Source organism: Octodon degus, unplaced genomic scaffold (genome assembly GCF_000260255.1).
Source record: "Octodon degus isolate 3935 unplaced genomic scaffold, OctDeg1.0 scaffold00208, whole genome shotgun sequence".
NCBI classification, from domain to species: domain Eukaryota; kingdom Metazoa; phylum Chordata; class Mammalia; order Rodentia; family Octodontidae; genus Octodon; species Octodon degus.
The window spans coordinates 1,641,199-1,664,794 of record NW_004524784.1 but is presented as its reverse complement, the minus strand read 5'-3'; the positions used below and the strand labels follow the sequence as shown (position 1 = coordinate 1,664,794).

At 34.2% G+C, this 23,596-nt stretch overlaps 1 protein-coding gene across 1 annotated transcript in view; it reads right to left on the bottom strand.

The window, feature by feature from the left end:
- Positions 1–23,596, bottom strand: part of Plxdc2 (plexin domain containing 2) — a 436,032-nt gene that overhangs the window by 105,792 nt on the left and 306,644 nt on the right. The window contains exon 5 of the mRNA XM_004644757.2: positions 3,390–3,512. Coding sequence (XP_004644814.1) covers positions 3,390–3,512 — 123 coding nt within the window. The remainder of the gene's footprint in view (positions 1–3,389; positions 3,513–23,596) is intronic.

Below are 23,596 nucleotides of genomic sequence, written 5' to 3'. Positions count from 1 at the left end.
GAAGTCCTTCTTCTGCAATCCCGCCGTGTAAGGACGGCCATAGCTAGGCTGTATGAACCCACTCCCTCCTCTCCTCTAGTATGGGAAGTGGTAAGTCTTATCCTCAGTGAAGATCCTCATTAAATGTGAGAGAAAACACTGAAAATGAGAGTTCTGCATAAGTTAGACCAATGTTATAATGCAAATTCTGATGAAGATACTCCTAATAGTACAGTGTTAGTAGCAAGTTTTGAAAAACAACACTGTTTGTAAATGTGACGTTTTATATTCTGTTACGGTGTAGCTCCTTCAATATTCATTGAGTTCGGTGCTCTTATACAATACCAATAGAAAGATTTTTGAGTATAAATATTTTCATTAGATTTTTATATAGGCTAAATATTTATATTCTGTGTTGTCAGAGAAACAATGTTTCAAGTTTTATCTTTTATTAATTATTTCTGGAATCCAAAACTTCATGTTATGCTTTTAGAGATAAATGTTTTTTTTTTTTCTGATCAGTTCCTTAGTAGCTTTTTAATCAGTTCCTTACTCAAAATATTGATTTCCAAGCAATGCATACTATGGGAAACAAGTAAGTGGACCAGAAAGGTACTTTCCTTGGAAAACTATGATACAGTGAAACATAAGATTAAAAAACCCACGGGCTGAAGGAATAAATCTACATTTTCAGAGAACTGGGTGGTCTACCTCTAGGCTGTTTCTCTGCAGTTAGTTGAGCACACAGATTAGACCACATTGACTAATCCATTTTCTACTGTTCCCTGATCGGTAACAGACGTCAAGTCTTTATACTCAAAACAAAAACAGAACTAGAATAAACTAGTGCCAAGGTCATTAACAACTGCAAATTTTCTGATTTAAATTAGATCAGGCTTTCTGATTCTATGTTTGATAAAGTTTTCTCATTACTGATAGGAATTTATATTGAATTGTCTATTCTTCAGGACCCATCAAATTAGTTTTCTAGTAAAAGTCGTTACTTTTACAGCTTTTCCATTTTTGCGCATTAATATTTTTTGGCTAACTTAATCTTGTTACCACTCAGGTAAATTACAACTTTTCAAAGCATCAACTCATTTTAAAAATCTAATGCTTGAATTCGTACAGAAATATTATCTTAAAAGCAATATTCTAACCTCTGCACTCTTCTCTAGAGATGCTTTGCTTTGCTAGAATGCTGCTTCCCATCTGTAAGTATTCTGTCAGCTATTCTAACCAACCAGTACTGAGACTATTTCAGCCAATTCTGAAACAGAACTTTGTGAAGAGTCTTACAGTACTGGAAGTGCCTCATTTATTAAATACATACAGCAATTGTTCACCATGCATTATCATATTGTAGGTCTCAGTATTTCTACCAGTCATTACACAGAAAACATTTAAGAAGACAAAAATTATAATTCTTTAGTGTTCCTAAAGAAAAAATTCTTAGGAGTTGAAACTAAAATGTTTATTTATTTTTTATTTAGTCATTCATTGACTATTTATTTTAGACTTACTGCTTATTAAGTACCTTTGCCAGGAAGCAGAGATAGTTTTCTCATCAGTCATAGTTTTTATTTTCAAAGAATTTAGATCCAGATGGAAAATATGCATACATTCATTTTTAAAATGATTTAAAAATTCATTGAAATAAGAATAAACTCAAATATTGAGCTAGCTAGGAAGAGAATATATGAGGGCAGAGAGTTATTAAGCATATTTTATGATTTTGATATTAATAATATAAAAACCTGTTCATCAGAATCCTGTGTTCACAAACAATGTCCCTAATATTGAATAAGTAAAAGGGCTTAGAAAATAATCAACTTTCATGAGCTCATTTAATTACTTTGAATAGGTTTCTAAGTTGGCTTTTGTATAAGCAAGCATGGGACAAGCTCCAGGTAAAATTTTGGCTGGGCTTGTGCCTCAGATGTCCTGGTGACCTGCATGTAGATCCAAATGGATTTCCATACTAGGAGTTTGAAGTAAAAAGTGTAAGGATAGAATATATCAGTTCTTAAAATAACAGATGCAAATAATTATGGTTAATAATTATATTCACATATTTTATGTGATTCAAATTGTTTAATATATATTATTTTACCCATAATTTCTTATCTTTATTAAAGATACAGTTTTCAAAAAGAGGTATAGAAAGAGTATATATCTCCAAGACCTTGAATTTATCATTTGGATTTTATATAATAATAATATAATATATATAATATAACAATTATTACTTATTGTATTATAATAACATATATTACTATTATTATTATTATTATTATTATTATTATTATTATTATTATTGCTATTACTGTTGACAGTAGTGAGGATTGAGTCTTGGGCCTTCACACTGAGCTGAACCTCCTGCCCTCTTTTAAAATCTGAAACAGGGTCTTGCTGAGCATCTAAGTTGCCTGGGATAGATTGAAATTTGTTATCTTCGTGCTTCAGCTTCCCAGAGTGCTGAGAGTTTCTTGTTTGGATGTTGATGACATTTAACAATATATTTGAGGTTTTCTCTATTTCATATACCTCCATTTCTCTATTTCATATAACTATTGTTTGTTGTCTGTACACATGACAAATCTTAAAAGGATCTATTTGAAATTTTTTATTTTCTTATGTATATTTTAAATACTTACTACACTATATTTTTAATTACCTTCAAGATATTTTTAATACTGTGGATCAAACTTGGTACATTGTGCTTCAAGGCAGGTGCTCATGTCACTGAGCTATCTCTCTGGCCTACTACCTTATATTTTTAAAAATGTGTGTTCATCCAGTGGATAACTAGAGTTCATAAATTCTTAATAGCAATATAATATACTACTTGCCTCCACTTAAAGATCAAAACTAGCAAAATTATAGTCTTGTGGATTTTTTAAAAGGAAGGATTTTTTTTTTCCTAAACAAGATTCAATAAAAGTTTGGGGGCCAGAGAGATAGTTCAGTAGAATAAGTGTTTGCCTGGCAAGTGCAGAGTCCTGAGTTCAATCTCTGGTACAATAAATAAATAAATAAATAAATAAATAAATAAATGTATTTAACCCCAGGGGTTATATATAATACTTTTTTTTTTTTTTTTTTTCTTCAGAACTGGGGACTGAACTCAGGGAAGTGCTTATTCTACTGAGCCATCTCCCTGGCCCCAATACCTCTTTCTTTATACTTTTGTTAAATGAATGAATGAGTGCTATCTGAACATGTATTATACACAACATCATAACAGTTAACAGTATTCATTGCTATTTCAGGAGATCTACAGTTTGCAAATCTAGTCTGGTCACCAAGCTATAAAAGAACCCCAAAATTTTACAGAAATCTTAACACTAATCTCATGCTTTGGTGTTTAAAAATTTACATTCAACATAAGTGGGATAATCAATACACACCGTTATCAAAGTATCTGACCGTTGAGTTTCTGGACACGCTGGGATCGAAATTTGCCATTAAAGGTGCGATATACTGTGTAGCTGTAAGCATTCGATGCACAACTTCTCCAGTGTATATGAAACCTAAAATTAAGAAAATAAAACATACATTATGAAAAAGAAGCTCTGCCGTGTGCAGTGGTGCATGTCTGTAATCCCATCACTCTCAAGAAAGGAGGATCACCTAGAGTTGGAGGCCAGCCTGAGTTACACAGTGAGCTCATGGCCAGCCTGAGCTACAGTGTAGGACTCTGTCTCAAAAATAATAAAATAAAATAAAACAAAATAAAAGGAAAGGAAAGGAAAAGAAAAAGAAGCCCAGACAAAACTGTTATTAAAGTATTTTTCAAATTTATGGATTGTCTTTTGACTCTGTTGGTGATTTCCTTTGATGTGCAGAAGCTTCTTAATAAGAGGAGGTCCCAGTTGTTGATTTTTTGAAGTATTTCCCATGAAGTTTGACTTTGTTCGTAAAATGTTGGCCCATCCCTAAATCTTCAAGATTTCACCTACTTTGTCTTCCAGGAGATTTAGTGTTTCTGTTTTAATGTTTAGGCTTTTAATCTATTTTGACTTCAGTTTAGTGCATGGTGATAGACCCAGGTTTAGTTTTAGTTTTCAGTATGTGAAGAGCCAGTTTGTCCAGCACCATTTGTTAAAGAGGCTATCTTTCTTCCAGTAAGCATGTTTGGCACCTTTACCAAAGATAAACATCTTAACCAATAATCATTCAGACAAAGGTCTTCTATCTAGAATATATAAAGAACTCCAAAAAAAAAAAAAAAAAAAAAAAGAGACCCAAAACATAAAGACCCAATCCAAAAATGGGCATGTGGAATGAATACACACCTCTCAGAGCATTTACACAAGAGGCAAATAAATACCTGAAAAAATTCTCCACATCACTGGCCATTTGAAACATACAAATTAAAACACTGAGATACCATCTGACCCCAGAAAGAATGGTTATTATAAAGAAATGAACTAATAACAAATGATGGAGAGGCTGTGATGAAAAAGGAACCCTTTGCCACTGCTGGTGGGAATGTAGACTGGTACAATCATTATGGAAATGAATGTGGAGAGGCCTCAAAAAGCTAGGATTGGAAATCTTAGTCAATCCAGCTATTTCCCTTCTGGATATTTTCCCAACAAAGCTGAAAACATCATGGCATAGTGATATATGTGCACCCATGTTTACAGCAGCACAATTTGTCATAGCCAAATCTTGGAAGCAATCAAAATGCCCATCACCTGAGGAACAGATGAAAAAGATGTGGTATTTTTACATAACCAAGTGTTAGTTATATAGAAGGTCAAACTTGAAGCCTTAATAGGTAAGTGGATGCAGCTAGAGGATATAGTCAAAAGTGAAGTAAACCAGATCCACAAGTGTAAATATCATGTTGTCTCCCTGGAGTAAGAACCCAAAAGAAGAAATAAAACCTGAAAGGTATAACAAATACAGCAAAATAAAAAGAAATGAAACTGAAGGATTAAACAGCAAACCGGAGAGAAAGGAGAAAAGGTAGGAAAAAAAGAAGGGAGAAAAACATACAAGTATATAAGCAGGAAGGCTGAGGTGATTGTACTAAGCATTTCCATCAAGTTTTTGAAAATAGCAGTTAACGTGTGGAATTTTCACCTTGACTAACTCCTCATGCTGATATCTGTATCGAAGCAGCTACATAGAGAACAACCACGTGTAATACAGAAGCCATGTTTGAATACCTGTCATCTTGCTCATCTAATTGTGCACCTTTTCTAATATCCTATCAGTTATTACTATACTCTCTTTAGAATAAATTTTTGGGGGCCGTGGAGATGGCTCAGTGGAATAACTGCTTCCCTGGCAAGCACAAGGGCCTGAGTTCAATCTCCGGCTCTGCAAAAATAAATAAATAAATAAATAAATAAATAAATAAATAAATAAACAAATAAATATAAAAAAGGTAAGCAAAGTAAAAAGAGACAAGAAAAAATTTGATTTTTCTTGAAAGCAAGCGGTAATATTCAATCATATCTCTAATCTTATATAACTATTATTAACAATCTGAGCAACAGATTTGATGATAAAAAAGATTATATATCAACCATTATTAACCACCTATTCTAGTTTTGAAAATCTGTAACATATGTATTGCTATATGTTATCCTGTTTTTGTCTTTGTTTCTGATTTTTCTTGTTTTTGTTTTTACTCTTTAAAAGAAAATAAAATAAATTTTTTTAAAAACCCAAAAATTTGTCATTAAAATATTTCCAACTTAACTGTAATCATATTTTGAAAATAAAATATAGAAGTTATGTTTTTAAGAAGGGAAATGATATCTTAATGCCTGATTAATAACACAACATGGATAAAGTAACAATTTTCATATAATTTGCAAATACGTTTCAGACTGGAAAATCAAGAAACCTATGATATGTACAACTTTAATTTCAGTGTCCTACTTTTCAGTGACTACTATTCAACATATGTAAGTAGGCTTAAAAACACTAATATTGCATCATAAGTAACTCTATTATTTAGATTTTCTATTAATACTAGCTAGCATGAAAGTCCTTTTTACAAGTGATTTTATTTTCAAGCTATTTGTTTGTATTTTCTTAAACTGTGAATTTAGTGTAGGCTTTTTTTTTTGTTTAGCATAGTGCATTTTAGAAATGGCACATGCTAAAATGCAGAGAATATTTTCCATTCCTTTTGCTTATTTTTAATTGAAAGAGGGCTAAATACCCAAGGCAAAGTTTCCAACTTTCTCAAACCTCTATAATAATAGCACCCTATCAAGAAGATAAGGTCTATATGTTTTCAGAGAAGATGGCAAAATATTGACACCGTACAAATTCTTCTTTATTTAGAAAGCCATCAATGCAGTCTATTCTAGCAGTTGGAAAATGAGACAGAATTTACTAAAGAGGACTTCAGCTTTGAATTAACTTTCAGTAGTTCCTATGTTACAACTCAAACCCATTTTCAATTATTCACACTAGGTTTATTTACTTTGTAGACTATCCGTGACAAATGGTTAATCCTATGCTGGCTCCTTGCCTCCAAGGTCTTTAGCTGCCTGAAAGAAGAGCTAGTTCAGGGAATGGTAACTGATTTAAATACTAATCTATGAAATGCACAATTAAGAACAAACATGCAAATGAGCACACACAATATTATAAAATGAAAACAAATCCCTTGTGACAGTGCAATTGTCATCAGGCAATCATGCATTAACTAAGTATTTGAGGGTACTGATCATTTTTATATTTTTACGAGAATTAAGAAACATACAAGGCTTTAAAAAAATTGTACAAATTGTGTGTTATTTAAATCTCAAGGTGATAGAAACCTTGAGAAAGCCACTAAGTGTCACTTATGATTTAAATAAAGTTTTTCTTGGTGCATTGTGGTACTTATTTCTTCAAATTCTGAACTGTGGTTTTAGGGGTTTTTTTGGTACTGGGGATTGAACTCCGATCTTTGCGCTTGCCAGGCAGGCACTTATGCAGCTGAACTATCTCCCCAGCCCCTGAACTGTGTTTTTTAAGTAAACTCTTGTTAAATGATATCTGTAGTTATTTACAGATTTAGTAAATATTTTATTTATTAAAAGATCTTAAAACTCCTTTACTAAGAGACAGCATGTTAATATGATTTTTTGTTTTTTAATCTTTTATTTACTTCATACAGGGTCTCACTATACAGTTTGGAGTCCTAGTGATCCTCCTGTTTCAGCTGCTCCAGTACTGAGATTACAGGCATGGGCCACCACACCCAGTTTTGGTGGCCAGCATGGCATGCCCCAGGGTTCTGCGGCTGGCATAGCGTGCAGTACCAAGGATTGACCCCAGGTCCTTGTGCTTGCCAGGCAGGTGCTTAGACTGCTGTGCTATCTCCCCAGTCCAATATGGTTACTGTTTCTATTATATTTGTCTAGATTTTCAATCATGCCCTTAATGTTCAAAGTCTAGTACCACAACTTTAAAATTAGAAGCATACAAAATAAGTTTTGGGGAAAATTATGGTGTAATATCTTGGACTCAAGAGTATGCATTTAAAATTTCATCATTAAAATGGATTCAAAATTCTGTAGTAATAATCTTTAAGTGTTTGAATTGCACTCCTACAGATTTCTTTCAGAGAGAATAGCTAGATATTCTCCGTATGTCTATGCACCAGAGGGAGAAATTATTTTATTTAGAATACAGAGGGAAGAAATTCAAGGCAGGTAGATAATTTTAAATCAGTGCAAAGTCCACTCTGCAAAACAACTACATAAGAAAGGGATCACTGGGCCGCAGAGATAGTTCAGTGGCATGAATGCTTGCCTGGCAAGTGCATAGTCCTGAGTTTTTTTGCAGTATTGATACTGCAAAAGAAGAAAGGAAGAAAGGCAACATTAATTCCTAGAAAGAGAGAGTCACAAAATTTGGAAGAACTGATGATTTGAGATACTTGATTCTTTTTGTTTTTTTCATGAAATATTTTTTGCTTGACATATTTGCATATATTTTTAAATACACATAATTTTTTGTTGTAGGTAGCTGAGTCAGATAAAAATAATATAGGCAGTCAGACAGGGCTAGGCTCTGAAAGGAGCCAGTAGGAAAGTCAAGATACTTTACAACTGTGGGAAAGACTATGGGCCTCAAGACAAAAGATAAAGCAAATTCACCCATATACCTCTCTTAGGATAAACATCACGGATTGATATTCTAAATAGGTCTCTAAGACCTTGAGAAAGTCACTAAGTGTCACTAACCCTACCCCCTCAAGGAAAATCTCCTGCTCTGTATTCATGCCCATTTGCTGTTTGACTTATTTCCCAATTTGATTATGATTTAATCAAATTTACCTGAGTAATTATGCCTGTAATTTTTTTTTTTTCGGTTGACCATAATTTTGTCCTACCTTATGCCCACCTCGTGAGTTTCCATGTTCTCCACCTTGAGACCACATCACCTTGTGAATTTGCTCTATAAAAATCTCTTTAAAAAATGGCTGACAAGATAGATCAGTGGACTAAGCAGCTGCTTAGGCAAGTGCAGGAACCAGGGTTTGATCCCAGCCACCATACTCTTCATCGGCCCTGCCCCGGATGTTCTGAGCCAGCCCCTGAGACTAGGCATGGTGGCACAGTACTAGGGAAGCTAAAAACAGGAGGATCTCTATGAGTCTGAGCTGCATAGTGAGACCCTGAACCAAATACATTTAAAATTCCCTTAAAAAAGACAGGTTCCGTGGCAACCCACTTGGGTTCCCTTCAGTCCCTCCCTCAGACAGAAGCCTTCTTTCCCCCAATAAATATATTCTGTTTTTCACCTTCATTGTTCTTAAAACTCATTTTTTGGTTTCAGAGAACACAAACTCATCCCACATATCTCCCAGGTTGGGAGTTCTTTCCCCTGTATCATTTTGATTCATGCACACAACATATATACATAAATATTAGACAACAATCAACTCAATAAAGAGCACATTCATTACCTTAATCATTTATCCTATATTTATATTGAGTATATTAAAAATCTTCATGTAACTACTTTGAAATGAGCAATGCATTATTGTTAACTATATTCACCTTCTGTACCACAGAAGACCAGAATTTCTTCCTTTTCTAAGACCATAATGTTGTGTTGAACAATCCCTCATCATGTCTCCTTAACCCACTCATCTCAAACGTACTAATCATTGTCCTACTCTGAACTTCTCTAGATTCTACATATGAAATTATTACTGTTAATATTTAAAATAAATATGCTGCACACATGAATCCCTCACTGTTTCAACATCAATTCAGAAAGCCATTACTCTGTTCTGGAACTCAATTTTCAGAGCATGGGGACAATTAACTGCATTTCCTTTGTTCAGGAAAAGGTTTTCAAGACTAATTACCCCCATCTCCAAAGTGAAGGCTCGCATTGTTCCCAAAGAACTAATTTAAAATAGGAAAGAACTTATTGATAGTGAGAAATATAGTGGGGTTGGGGAGATTTCTCAGCAGTCTAAGTCTTGCCTGCTTGGCACGAGCAAGGACTGGAGTTCAATCTCTGGTGCCGCAAGCCATGCCAGCCACTCTGAGGCAACAAAACTGGGTGTGGTGTCGCCCACCTGTGAACCCGGCTGAGACAGAAGGATCACTGTGAGTCTGAGCTATGTGAGACCATGTACCAAATAAATAAATGAATAAATAAATAAATATATTAAAAATATAATTATAGTTCTTCACCTTTCCATTAGTGTGACAGCACTACAAGTTATACCTTCTGTTACTCTGAGCATTATATTTTCTGTAACTACAATGAAGAAGAAACAGCTATTGCAATTAATAACATGCCCACCACTACTATTATTATTAGCATTTATTTTTCTGTACTAAGAATTGGACTCAGGACTCTGCCATTGCCAGGCAAGTGCTTATTCTATGGAGCTATCTCCTGGATCCCACTATTATCATTTTTAATACCATCTCTGCCTAAAAATCTGAAAAATAACCCAATGATGATAAAAGCCCATTACTTTGAAACAACTTTATGTTTTGCTAATATAGAAAATACTTTTTTTTCTTTTTGGTCATAATAAATATCAACTTCTATCAATATCTTTGATAAGAATTCTAGTTAGTTCTTAGCACTCAATTATAGTAGTGGGCTCCCATTTCTTCTAAAATTTTGAGAATTTAAAAATATCATTTCAGCAGTGGTTAAAAACTGAGTAGAGAGAAGCAAGCTTAATGAAAGGAGAAATGCAATTAAGTACTGAATAAGAATGAGCTATGCAAATTAATGCAACAAAAATTTTGCAGGGTTTTAAAGGCATTCTTAATGACTAACACACTAATTAGACATGTACCTCTTTTCGTTGGCTGCCCAGGGCATGCCTAGTTGTAGAGAAAAATAGTTCATTTTTCTAGCCCGTCACATTTTAGACTAATTTAAACAATACATTTTAATTACTTTCTTCAAACTTCTCTGTACCCATTTGGATGGCTAAGCATAAAATAGCTTTGCTTATTACGTACTTTTAGTATAAACAGCAACCATCTGTCTAGTAAAGTAGGAAAGTTATTGTTATCTAGATAATGTGGAATGCAGAAGAATAACTTTAATTCAAAAGCCAACCAGTTTTGCTCTTTGAATCTTAAATAATAACTAACATATTCCCTTCCCTTTTCCTGTTACTAATAAACCTGGTGTCAAGTTCTGAGTTCATGTGCAATCAATAGCTTTGTTCTTGCTGCTTGACAGATCTCCTGATAGGTTAGTAATCTGGAGTTACTTAAATAATCTGATTGTAAATGTAGAAATCTCATTTAAGTCACTTGATGATTCTATTACTATAGATTCTATTATGACTAAATCCTACTCATTTATTATCTAGTTATTAAGTATTAAAACGATTTAATAATTATGATACATAGTATCATAATTTTTGTATAATATTAATCAGATACAACAGATTGATATTTATGGATAAGGATTTAGAGAACAGGTTTCTTAGTGTGATTTTTTAATCAGGAAAATACTGTGTTAATAATGATATCAGTCTACATAGGCCTTCAAAATATATTGTTTTCATACATTCCCATCATTTTATCATTACTGTAATGTTGAAAAGAATGATGATGCCATATTACTCCCACTTGTTAGATGAAGTACTCAATTAGGCTGGGTAACCTGCCCAAAGCCACAGAACTACACGAAGTCTTTAATTTCTAACTCTTTGGGTTCTGTATACTACATTTTAGAATTCCTTATGAGCACAACCCTATGTAAGGTCCTGTTGGGGACAATAAGTTGGGTGGCACACCTTTTACCTCTATTCAAATCATTTGTCAGACCAGTATGCTATGAATGCTGACAACTCTCATAAGAAAATTAAAAATGCACCAAAAAGATTTCTCAGATCCATACATCTTTCCCACTGAACTTTATGTTTAAGGAGAAAAAAAAAAAAACTTCTTCTCTATGAGAACATTCTAGCACTAACTAGCCTTTAGAGCAGAAAAGGGGTCTCTTCAAATCTTGATGCTTTTTTATGTGGATATTGCCAAAAGCTCAGATTTTTAATGAGAAACTGTAGAAATATGTTTAAATTATATTCGTTTATTGCAACCTACTTAACAATAGTGAAACTGATGGGATATTAAAATGCCATTATAACAGTTATTTCATGGTACAATCAACTATCTACTAGTGGAGTCACTATAGTACTTAATCTGTCTTTACCTCAGTTTCCTAAATATTTTTTATTACTTCCCAGTATATAATGAATGTATTCATGGTAGGGAGTTGGTACATATACCAACATACATAGCATATATTAGTCCCTCTTAGTTTCTTCTAAAAGTAAAACTTAGATAAATTTGAGATTAGTTGGTTTTCTGCAAATCCGTATTTTTCATACTCTAGTGCTGTTGATGTAAATTGATACCAATTTTTACCCTTAGAAGTATTTACAGCCATATATATACCAATACAGTCTGCACTTATAATAGGATGTTTATGACTTTAAAATTATGCTTCAGACATAAATGTAGGATTATATTTATCTGTATTATTCCTACAGAGGATAGGATGAACCATTGAATCTATGGTAACTACAAGGCAATGGATAATAAAATTCTTTAATGTCCACAATTATTAGTTTGATATATCTTTCCTTATACTCTGATGTAAAAAGCACTTTGTAGAGCTATTAACCCCCTATTGGTTGCGTATGATTGTTTCATTTAATTGGAAGTGTCATAGTAATAAAGGAAGCATGAAGAGTTTATAATTGCCCATGAAACATTCTATAAAACTTTAATGTGCAAGAGGCCACATAAAATATTCCATTTCATCATCTTTCTGTTGATATTTTTTACCTCAGAGGCAAGAATGGAGTCAATCCAAGTGCCTGTAGGGCACTAAGCATTTCTAGTTAAATGATACTTTTAGTATGCAAATGACAATGGTATATGTCACCTTTGTCATCTTTGTATTGACTTGCACTGTAATCTCTATGCATTATTAATTCAACAGACCTGAAGCTAATGGGTAAAGATTAGGAGAACACAGTCCTCAATCTGAGTTCTCATTAACCTCATCTATGATGTGCTCTACTTCCATTTATGATTTAACTGAATGTGGTTCGTGATTATTCTTTTGCTAACTGTTTAGTGCTGATGGTGGACAAACCACACAAAACAAACAAATGGAGTCTAAGAATAATTAATTTATGTTTTGTACCAATTTGATTTCATAAGCCATAATATATTTTTATATGCTATAAACTATCACACTTAAGGCAAATGTTCATTTATAATTTAGTCATCTTTTTAAAACAAAACCATATGTTGCAGCCATTGCTGACTTCAAAATAAAAAGTTGTGATAAATTTTCTTGCAAAGTGACTATTTGGAAAAAAAACAAAAAAAAAAAAAGTGACTATTTGGTAGTTACAATGATACAATGACAGGTTTCATGTAACAGGCTTCCTCTGGACAAAGTTCCTGGGAGAATGTTGGTTTGTGCATGTAATCTAGACAGTCAATAAAAAAAAAAAAAAAAACCTCTGAAATTCATGCGAGTTCACGATCTACTCATTCCTTGGGCAGGGATGGAGCCTGGTAAATACTACTAAAATACTACCAAAATATTTTTCTTTACAATTCCAAAGAGCTATTATATTAAAATACGGCAAGGATATATTTAAGATATACCTGGGTTTCTAAAAACCCCTAATACTAGTAATCACCAATCATTTTCTTTTTCTTTTTCTTTTTTTCTTTTTTTATTTTATTTTTTTTTTGGTGGAACCGGGGATTGAACTCAGGCCCTTGTGCTTGCCAGGGAAGCGCTTATTCCACTGAGCCGTCTCCCTGGCCCCCAATCATTTTCTTTTTAATCAGCATTCAAGGTAAAAATAGTAAATATGTTCTATGTACTATATATATATATATATATATATATATATGTGTGTGTGTGTGTGTGTGTGTGTGTGTGTGTGTGTTTAAAGATGTTAAATATTTCTCATATCCTTCTTCATTATATGGGCATAATCTACCATTGAGGATTATAAACCCAAAAGAAATACATTTTCTTGGCAAAATGTACCAACTAGGTTGTCTATTGCAAATTATGTTTATGAAATTGCCAGTATATTCAATGCCTCTCCCCAACACTAGAATGGAATATATGTTTTTTTTTTTTTTTTTTTTTGAACCGGGGATTGAACTCAGGCCCTTGCTCTTGCCAGGGAAGCGCTTATTCCACTGAGCCATCTCCCTGGCCCCTAGAATGGAATATATGGATGATGGGAGGAAGATAAGTAAGAAAGTATTTAATATCTTCCTCATTCTGCAGCCAGATAGCTCAGTGGACTAAAGCGCCTGCTTAGGCAAAGCCCAGTGGTTGGGGTTTGATCCCCAGTAGGCCATGTTGGCCCTGCCCCTGGGGCATGCTGAAATGGCCATTCAGATTGGGTCTGGTGGCTCATACCTGTATCCCAGCACCTGGGAAGCTGAAAACAGGAGGATCACTATAAGTATGATCTATGCACTGAGACTCTGTGAACCCTGCAGACCCTGTACCAAATTCATAAAACAACAACAACAACACTTTCCTCATCCATTTTCATTTTGAACTAACCACAAAATTGTTGCTTTTAGATTCTCCTTTGTATTGTGTGCCTAGAAACATGAAAAAGTTAATGTGACTTTTTCTTAGTTAGTTCATACTAATTCCACCCCTGATAGTTCCCTTCCCTATCCTCTCCAAAGCGTCTGACTTTGGCCTTCTGAATTCACATTCACACCACAGACTGGGAATGGCGACTCAGAGAGTGACATAATACACAAATTAAATAGGTTTTTGTAATAGACCTGAAGTGATCTCTCTCTCTTTTTTTAATCATACTTTTCTCTCTCTTCAGGTAGATCCAGATAATATTTCAAAAGCCTTAATCATGTAGGAACATAATGTTAGCAACACAGCAGAATATCAGTTTTGAGTTCTTCTCTACTCTCACAGCATTAAACTAAAGAACTATTCCAAAGGATTAAGCATTCTAGGTCTCAGATCACAGTAATGGGTTGAAGCATAGAAGTAAGAAAACACATTGCGGAGAGATAGCTTCAGTTGCCTCGTCACCCTTCCCTAAAGCCTACATGACAAGAATGGAGATTTATATTCTCTGTAGCAGGAGGACAAATGAGCACTCAACATTGCCAACTTTAGCCCCACAGCAACCAACCTCACATCAGTAAATACTGGCAAACTGCAGCATCAGGAGAGCTCCTCCAGAACCAGATTCCAGACTTCCTTCACATTAATTCTTCTGATTCCAGAATTCAGGCTGGTCACAGCGCCACGTTTGCATCCATGTCCCAAATGCAGGATGGCCCAGTGTCAATTTACCCATATAGATACATTATTCAGACATATATCAATAGTCCCAGTTGCCAGGCTAATCCCAGTGAACTCTGTGAGTATCTAGCCCATCTCTACAGACCCATACTTCATGTCCTCATTTGTGCAGTTTCCATATCCGTTAAGTATGGACACAAACACCAAGTTTTCCCTGTTAATCTAGTCTCCAAGCCTTCATCCACAATCCTAGTGTCGTAGTTTAGATCAAGAATGTCCCCTAAGAGCTTCATGCACTTTGCTCCTCTTTTCTCTCTCTGATTCATGTTTACCATGCCCTTCCTCCTATAGAATCAGCTAACCATGCACTCCAAAATTGGTCTAAAAGACACCCAGATTCCATACCACCCCTTATGGATTCAAGAACTGGGCCTACCTATCCACTTACTGAGGCAACCAGCCTAGGCCACCAACAGCAAGCCCACTGACAGACTGTCAGCCATATGCCAAGAATTTATAAATAAGTAGAAGGCAGAGAACTGGTTGGTTCTTCAAATTCCCAGACACCAGTGCAAGGCAACAAAGAATCAGGTAAACAGGACAGCGTTGAAACAGTCAAATAAAATATCTGTAACAAATTTTGCAGAATCAAGGAGCTACAAAATGTCTCAAAAATGATTATTGGTGAACCATAAGAGGATACAAATAGTACGAGATGCAGACATGATATCCTGTCCAAACACTATTAGTACAAATCTTTCTTCTCACTGAATTAAGAGAAAGTAGCTGTATATCTATCCTAACTATTTTGTATATACATATGCAAAATATACATATATGCTTATATATATAATATGTATATGTATATATATATATTTCACTGCAAAATGGTCCTTCATTTATATCCCCCTAACAAAGACAACAATATGCAATGTAGTAATTATTGTAACTATCCTAATAACCTGTTTTGAAACTGTCTCATTGCTGTGTTTCTCAACAAAATTAATAAAAAAATGAAAAATAAAAGAGAACACAAAGAACTAAGTTAATCATAAAAATAATACATGAATAAAATGGGTTTATTAAAGACAAAAATACACACACAAAAAAAAGAAGCAAAAATTCTGGAGCTAAAGAACACATTGATTGAGCTGAAAAAGTTCATAGCAAGTTTCAAGAGTGATGTCCAACAAGCAGAAAAAAGTCAGAAGTCTTGCAGAAAAATCATTTAAATTATCTAATCAGAGAAACAAAAAAGAGAAAGAATGTAGAAAGCCTACCTGACTGATGGGACAACATCAAGCAAACCAAACTCCACATTTGGGAATTTCACAAGGAAAAGAGAAAGACATCAAAGGCAGCATGGTTATTATAATAATGATGAAACTTTTCAAAACAAGAGGGAGAAATAAATATCCAGATTCATGAACCCCAAATAGATCAAATATGAAAAGAGCCTCACCAAAACATGATTAAATTCTCAAAAGTTAAAAGAAAAAGAATTTTGAAGATGACAAGAAAAAAAACTGTTTATTCCATTGAGCTATCTCCCTGGCCTGATACTTTTTAAATGTTGAAGAAAAACATTGGTTGCCAAGAATGCTATACCCACCAAAAGTGACTTTCAGAAACCAGAGGTAAAGACTTGGCCAGGAATATAAAAACTAGATAAAACAAAAACATCATTACAGTAAAAAAAAAGTACTTTTCAAAGTTGTAAGGATGCTGACAACAATACCAAATATAAGAAAAGTATATCAAGATAAAATAAAAAGGTCAGAATGTAGTCAAACTCAGCTACTCTCAGTAGCTGGTGCTTTTAATTTTAGTGTAAGAGTTAAATAACAGACATGTTGAATAAATATAATTAAAATAATTTATTAATGGATATTCAATAGAAAAACTGAAAATTGCAAGATCAATTACATAAGATGTGTTTGTGAGAGAGAAGTTAAAGTACATAGTATTCATATGTGGTAGAAGATTATCACTTTAGAATAAACTATTATAACTTAAAGTCATTTTAATCCTCATAGTGTGAAGAAAAATTGATATTAGATACACAAAGCATAAACAAAAAGGAACCAAATCATGCCACCCCCTTCAAATCAGGTAACAAAAGAAGAAAAAAAGATAGGAACAAAGAAAACACAACAAACTAGTTAGAAAATAACACAATGACAAAAAATAGTCTTTCCTATAGTTATATATTATAACTATATAATGTGAGTGACCTTCTCCAACCCATAGACACATAGCAGCTAATTGGATAATCCAACAAAATCCAAGTTGATGGGGCCTATAAAACAGTTACCTTACCTTTAAGGATGCACATAGGCTGAAAATTAAAAGGTGGTAAAAGCTATTCCACACAGTTATGGTTTGTGTCTAGCTGTCCCCTCAAAGCCTCATGTGGTCATAGTGTTTTCTCAGAGGCGGCTGAAAAATCTGAATCTGAATCTAGAGTGTGTGCTTCATAGTGCAATTATGGGATTAAGGGTGCTTGGGACGGTGGATCAGTCCACTGATCATATTGGCACCCCCCTAATGCTGGGAGATTATATACCCCAATACAAAGGGGTAGAAAGCTGCTGTTAAGGTCCTTTGTTGGTTTTGCATTTTCTTCCCTCCGTGAGTTGCCCCCTCTGTGAAGTCACACTGCCCTGGACCCAGAGGATTATGGACTGAAACTTCTATAAATGGTGAGCTAAATAAACCTTTCCTTCTTTAACTTCAGGTGTCAGGTATTTTGTCTTAGCAATAAGAAAAATAACTAAGACACATAGGGACAACCGTAAAAGGCAGTAGGATTGGCTATACTTACATAAGACAGAAGAAAGTTTAGGTCAAAAACTATCACAAGAAACAAAGAAAGTCACTGCATTATGATAAAAGTGTCTGTTCATCAAAAGAGCATACCACGGCCAGGGAGCTGGCTTAGTAGAACAGGTGCTTCCCTGGCAAGCACAGGGTCCTGAGTCCAATCCCCAGTATCGGGGGCAGGGGCATTATGGGGCCAGGGAGATAGCCCACTAAATAAGTGCAAGGACCTGAGTTCAATCCCAGTCCCCCCCAAAAAAGAGAGAGCATACCATTTGTATGTTCCCAATGTCAAACATTTAAATATATAAAGCAAATTTTAACAAAATTTGGAGGCAGAAATAGATGGCAACACTACAAGGGCCTTTCATACTACTCTTTAAAAGAGGGGTAGATCATCCAAACAGAAAATACATAAGGGAACAGAGGATATGAAAAGTATTATAGGCTATTAAATAAATTCATTCTCTTTTTCCAGTATCTGTTGTATCATTCAATTCCATTTTCTCTTTCAGATTCTCACACTAAGGAGATAATACAATGCTTACACCTGTAGCTCTGATTTGTTTCATTTAAGAGAATGTTCTCTAGTTGTATGCATTTACTAACAAAAGACTCAGATTTATCCTGTGTTATAGCTGAACAATACACCATGGTGCAAAAATACCACATCTTTATCCATTCCTCAGTTGATGGGCACCTGGGTTGTACCCCAGATTCGGCTATGACAAATCGCACTGCCATAAGCACTGGAGCATACATACGGCTGCGGTATGATGCTTTCATTTCTTCTGGAAGAATACCCAAGAGAGGAATAGCTGAGTTGAACGAGACCTCCAGCCCTAGGTTTTTAAGGAATCTCCACGTGGATTTCCTTATTCAAAAGGAAAGTTACTGAGTTTAAGAGGACAGGAGAGGGAGTTGGGGAAAGAGATATATCTATGTATGTCAGCAGGATCCTTTGGACAACTGAACTCTGGATTTCTGCGGCTCTATGGAAAGCAGATAATGCTTAATTTGTTTTGTCTCCTTTTTCAATTGTTTCTCCTTTCTCTCTTAATTTCGTGTATATTTCTTTCTTTATTTCTTTCGTCTAATTTTGCATGCATAAATCTGGTAATATGAATAACTGGTTGGAAGACAACACTATGTATAACAACAAATACTGTGAAATTCATATTACCTTGTTAACTGAAATTCTGTATCACTTGTAATTTTTTTGTTTTAACACTATTTTATGCTTTCTTTAAAAAATAAAAAATAAACAATTTTTTTAAAAATTAAAAAGGAAATATTGTAGCTAAATAGGTCTAACATTTCACTCAATAATAGAAAAATACACATTCTCTTCAAGTGCACGTGGAACATTCCTTAGTGCAGACCACACGTAATGAAAATATGGAGAACGCTTAAATTAAAAATTTATTACAGCAAGAGGCACATTGCCATTAATCTCCCTGAAAATATTTTTTCTTGATTTAAAACACATCCCATCCGATCATCCAAGCAGTTCAGGAGGTCTTGTTTTACTGTGTAGTCCTGGCTGCCTGGATGTTCTGGATGCATCTAAAAAGTTTAATTTTTCACAGCCATTTTGACTTTGGGTAACAGCCAGAAGTTGCATGGTGCCAGATCTGGTGAATAAAGTAGATGAAGATATGCCATTGTTATTTTATTTGACAGAAACTGCCATAGAAGTAAATTATAAACTACTTCAGAAACTGGAAGAAACAACGATATAAGTGTAGTCAAAGTGTAAATGTAATCTGCTTCAGAAAGCAGTAAGAATAATGTGAAAACTCTGAGGGAAAACGATGGCACTGTGTATCTTGCTGTAACAGTGGTTTAGAATTTAAGCATTGACCACATTTTTAATCACAACACATACTAGGTTAAAAACATCGCAACAGATTTAAGAAGACAGAATTTATATCAAGTATTTTTCTGTCTATAGTGCTATAAATCTGTAAATCAGCAGCAAGAAAGAAAATCAGAACACTTACAAATATGCAGAGACTAAACAACACATTCTTGAACCTGCTTTATCTTGGTCTTAACCATCCAGCAGAAAAGCATAAAAAACTAGGTATAAAAAGTAAAGCCTTATTAATATGCTGAGCTATAAAAGGCTCATGTCGACAACTCTTGATATTGCCAGTTCTGCAGATAAACCCACTACTCTTATGGACTACTGGACTATATTGGATTGCTCTGCTGAATTCATGCACCTACAATACATGAATGACAATGGTAAATGCCCATCTCTGACAAAAGTAAACAAAAAGGGGATATAAATGAAGGACCATTTTGTAGTGAAAAAATTATATATCTGTATATACAAAATAGTTAGCATAAAAAAATAGTTAGCATAGATATACAGCTACTTTCTCTTAGATCAGTGAGAAGAAAGTTTTGAACTAATAGTGTTTAGACAAGATGTCATGTCTGCATCTTATACTATGAATAGCTACTACAAAGACGACAATATGCAATGAATTAATTATTATAACTGTCCTACTAACCTGCTTTGAAACTGTCTCATTGCTACTTCTTTTTCAATAAAATTAATATAGAAAAATGGGTCAAATAATAAATCAAAGAGAAATGAACAAAAGACTTTGGATGAATAACGATGCATACATACATTTCAGAATTTATGGGATTCACAAAATCACTTTCTTGAGGGTAGTTTATACACTAGATGTCTACATGGAAAAGAAAAAAGATGCAAAAATACAATCTACTATTGTACCACAAAGTATTAAAAAAGTAAAGCAAACTAAAGCCAAATTTAGCAGAAGGAAGAAAATAATAAAGATTAAAGCAGAAGTAAATGAAATCCATGCTAAAAATAGAAAAGGTAAATATAAGGGTTTGTAGAAATGATCAACAAGATGTAGTAACATTTAGCTAAAGGAAAGAAAAAAATGAGAGAGAACATTCAAATAAAATAGTTTCTGATGAAGTCTTTAGTATTTTCTTACATATATATTATCATGTCAACTGCAAACAGGCAATTGTCATTTAGTTCGATTCAGTTGCCTTTCGTTTCTTTTTCTTGACAGTTGCTGTAGCTAAGAATTTCAATTGTCTTGCAGCATTCACTGCTTCATGGCAGTTGATATTACAGGAATAAAAAGAGCCATAAGAGACTTCTATGAGAAAATATATGTCAAGAAATTGTATATCCAGAAAGAAGTGAATACTTCCCCCCCTAGGAGGTGGCACATTAAATAGAAAGGATCATGAAGAAGCAGAAAATCTGAGTAGATCAATAACAATTAAAGAGATTGAATCAATAATCAAAAACTTCCCAAAGAAAAGTCCAGGTCCTAAAAGCTTCATTGGTGAATTCTACCAAAGAATTACAATTCCTAGCTATAGCAATTGTCAAGTAAAGAAATAAAAAGCAACCATTCAGACAGAAGGAAAATTGTCTCTGATGGCAGGTGACATGATAATATACTTAGAAATTACTAAAGACTTCATGAAAATGTATAAAATCCAATAAACAAGTTCCACAAATGCACAAGAGAGAAAATCAACTGTACATTGACAATAAACCATCTGACATAGAAGTTAAGAAAGCAATCCCATGTTCCATAGCATTAAAAATAGTTAAGAATAAACTTAATTAAGGAAGAGAAACAACTTATATACAGAAAACTATAAAGCATTGATTAAGGAAATGGAAAACATTCCGTGTTCATAGATTGAAAGAATTAAAATTATTAAAGTATCCACATTACATAAAGCAATCTATTGTTTTAATTCAATTACTATTAAAATTTGTTGGGGTTTTTTGTCACAGAAAAAAAAAAAAAAAAAACTGGGCTGGGGAGCCATATAGCTCAGCAGCATACACATGCCTGCCTTGTAAGTACAAGGTCCTGAGTTCAATCCTGGTACCAAAACAAACAAACAAAAACCAAAACCTAAAATTTGTGTAGAAGCAAAAAAGATCCAGAATAGCCCAAGCTATCTTGAACAAGATGAGAAAACACGGAGGCATCACATTATCTGTTCAAAACTATCATACAAAGCTATCATACAATAAGCACAGGAAAACAGTATTATCATGGGAACATTTAGTCCAAGGAAATAAAAGTAAATCCCTGAATTAAACTGTCCTATTTTTACTCATTATCTTCAGCAAAGCTGACAATAGCACACACTGGTACATAAAGCCTGCTTTTCAATAAATGGCGCTAAAAGCCGCTTGATATCGACATGCACAGAAGTGAAATTGATCCTATCTCATGCTATATACAAAAATCAATGTAAAATAAAGACCTAAGTATAAGAACAGATACTGTCAAACTAGAATAAAACATTGAAGAACATTTCTTGACATTAATCTAGGTAGTGATTTGGGGGATAAGAGCAAAAACAGGCAAGTGGAATTGCATCAAACTAAAAAGTTTCTTCTGCACAGAAAAGAAAAAAAAATCTGCTAAATTAAGAGAACAATTTATAGAATGTTTGCAAACCATATATCTGTGAAGGGATCATTATCGCAAATATACAATAAATTAGATCTCATATGAAGAAAATAAGTAATTCAATTTTTTAAACTGAGCAGGGATCCTGAACAGACATTTTGAAAAGAAAACATGATGTCTCATAGGTACATAAAAAATGATTAGTATCTCTCTTTATTAGAAAAACACAAATTAAAATCAGAAGAAAACATCATAATTATCAGAATATCTATTAACAGAAACATGAAGAATAACAGACATAGGCAAGCATGCAAAAAGAAACTCAAAGATTGTTGGTGGGAAAGTGAATTAGTGTACCCTTTAAAAAGAGCTATGGAAGTTCCCCTGAAATGTAAACTACAACATGACTCAGTAATTCTTCTTATGGTTGTTCACTTAAAGAATTTAAATGTTGAAAGGGTGTTTTTACTTCTATCCATATTCACTGTAGCTTTAACCACAATAGCCAATGTGTTTGTACAATGGGTACTCATCTGTGAATGGATAGAGAAAATGTTGTGTATATATGCATACATAATACAACACTGATTTACTTTTATTTTTTAATTTTAATTTTTTTGTGTGTGTGCTTTAGGGAAGGTCTACAGGGTGTTCAGAGTCTTACTACTAGATCGGACTCTAGTGATCCACCTGTTTACAGCCCCCCAAGAGCTGAGATTACAGGCCTGTGCCACCACACCCAGCCTTAGTTGCGGTCTCAGCACACCCCGGGGGTGGGGCCGGCACAGCAGGCCTGATCAAACTCCTGACCCCTGTGCCTGCTTGCAGGCCCTTTAATCCACTGAGGTATTTGGCCAGCCCCTGATTTACTTTTAAAGGAAGTAGTAAATTCCATCATTAGTGACAACAGGGATGAACACGGAGGAAATGATGCTCAGTGAAATAAGCCTAGCCACAGAGTAGGACAATGGATGTCACAGGCTAGGGAGCGAGGAAAATGGAGAGGTGTTGATCAAAGGGTAGAAAATCTCAGTCATGTAAGATGAAGAAGTTCTAGAGATAGGGGCCAGGGAGATGGCTCAGTAGAATAAGCACTTCCCTGGCAAGCACAAGGGTGTGAGTTCAATCCCCGGATCCACAAACAACAACAACAACAACAACAACAACAACAAATTCTAGAGATAGAATGTACCACAGGAAAAATAGTGCAAATGATACTGTATTGCATACTTGACATATTCTAGAAGAGTAGATCTTAAGAGTTCTCCCTAAAGAAAAGAAAAATAAAGGCAACTATTTGAGCTGATAAGTATATTAATTAGGATGATCATGGTAACTTGTTCACATTGTATATGTGTATATGTATCTTTTTTTTTCTTTTCAAAGTTTTATTGATAAACATATAGCAATGAGACAGTTTCAAATCAAATCAAAAGTACAGTTTCAACAAATAATACACTGCATACATTCTTCTCAGTGGTTAATTGCTGTACAAGATGCAGACTTGTGATCCTACTTACAAACACCATTAGAAAAAATCATTCTATCCATTAAGAGAATGC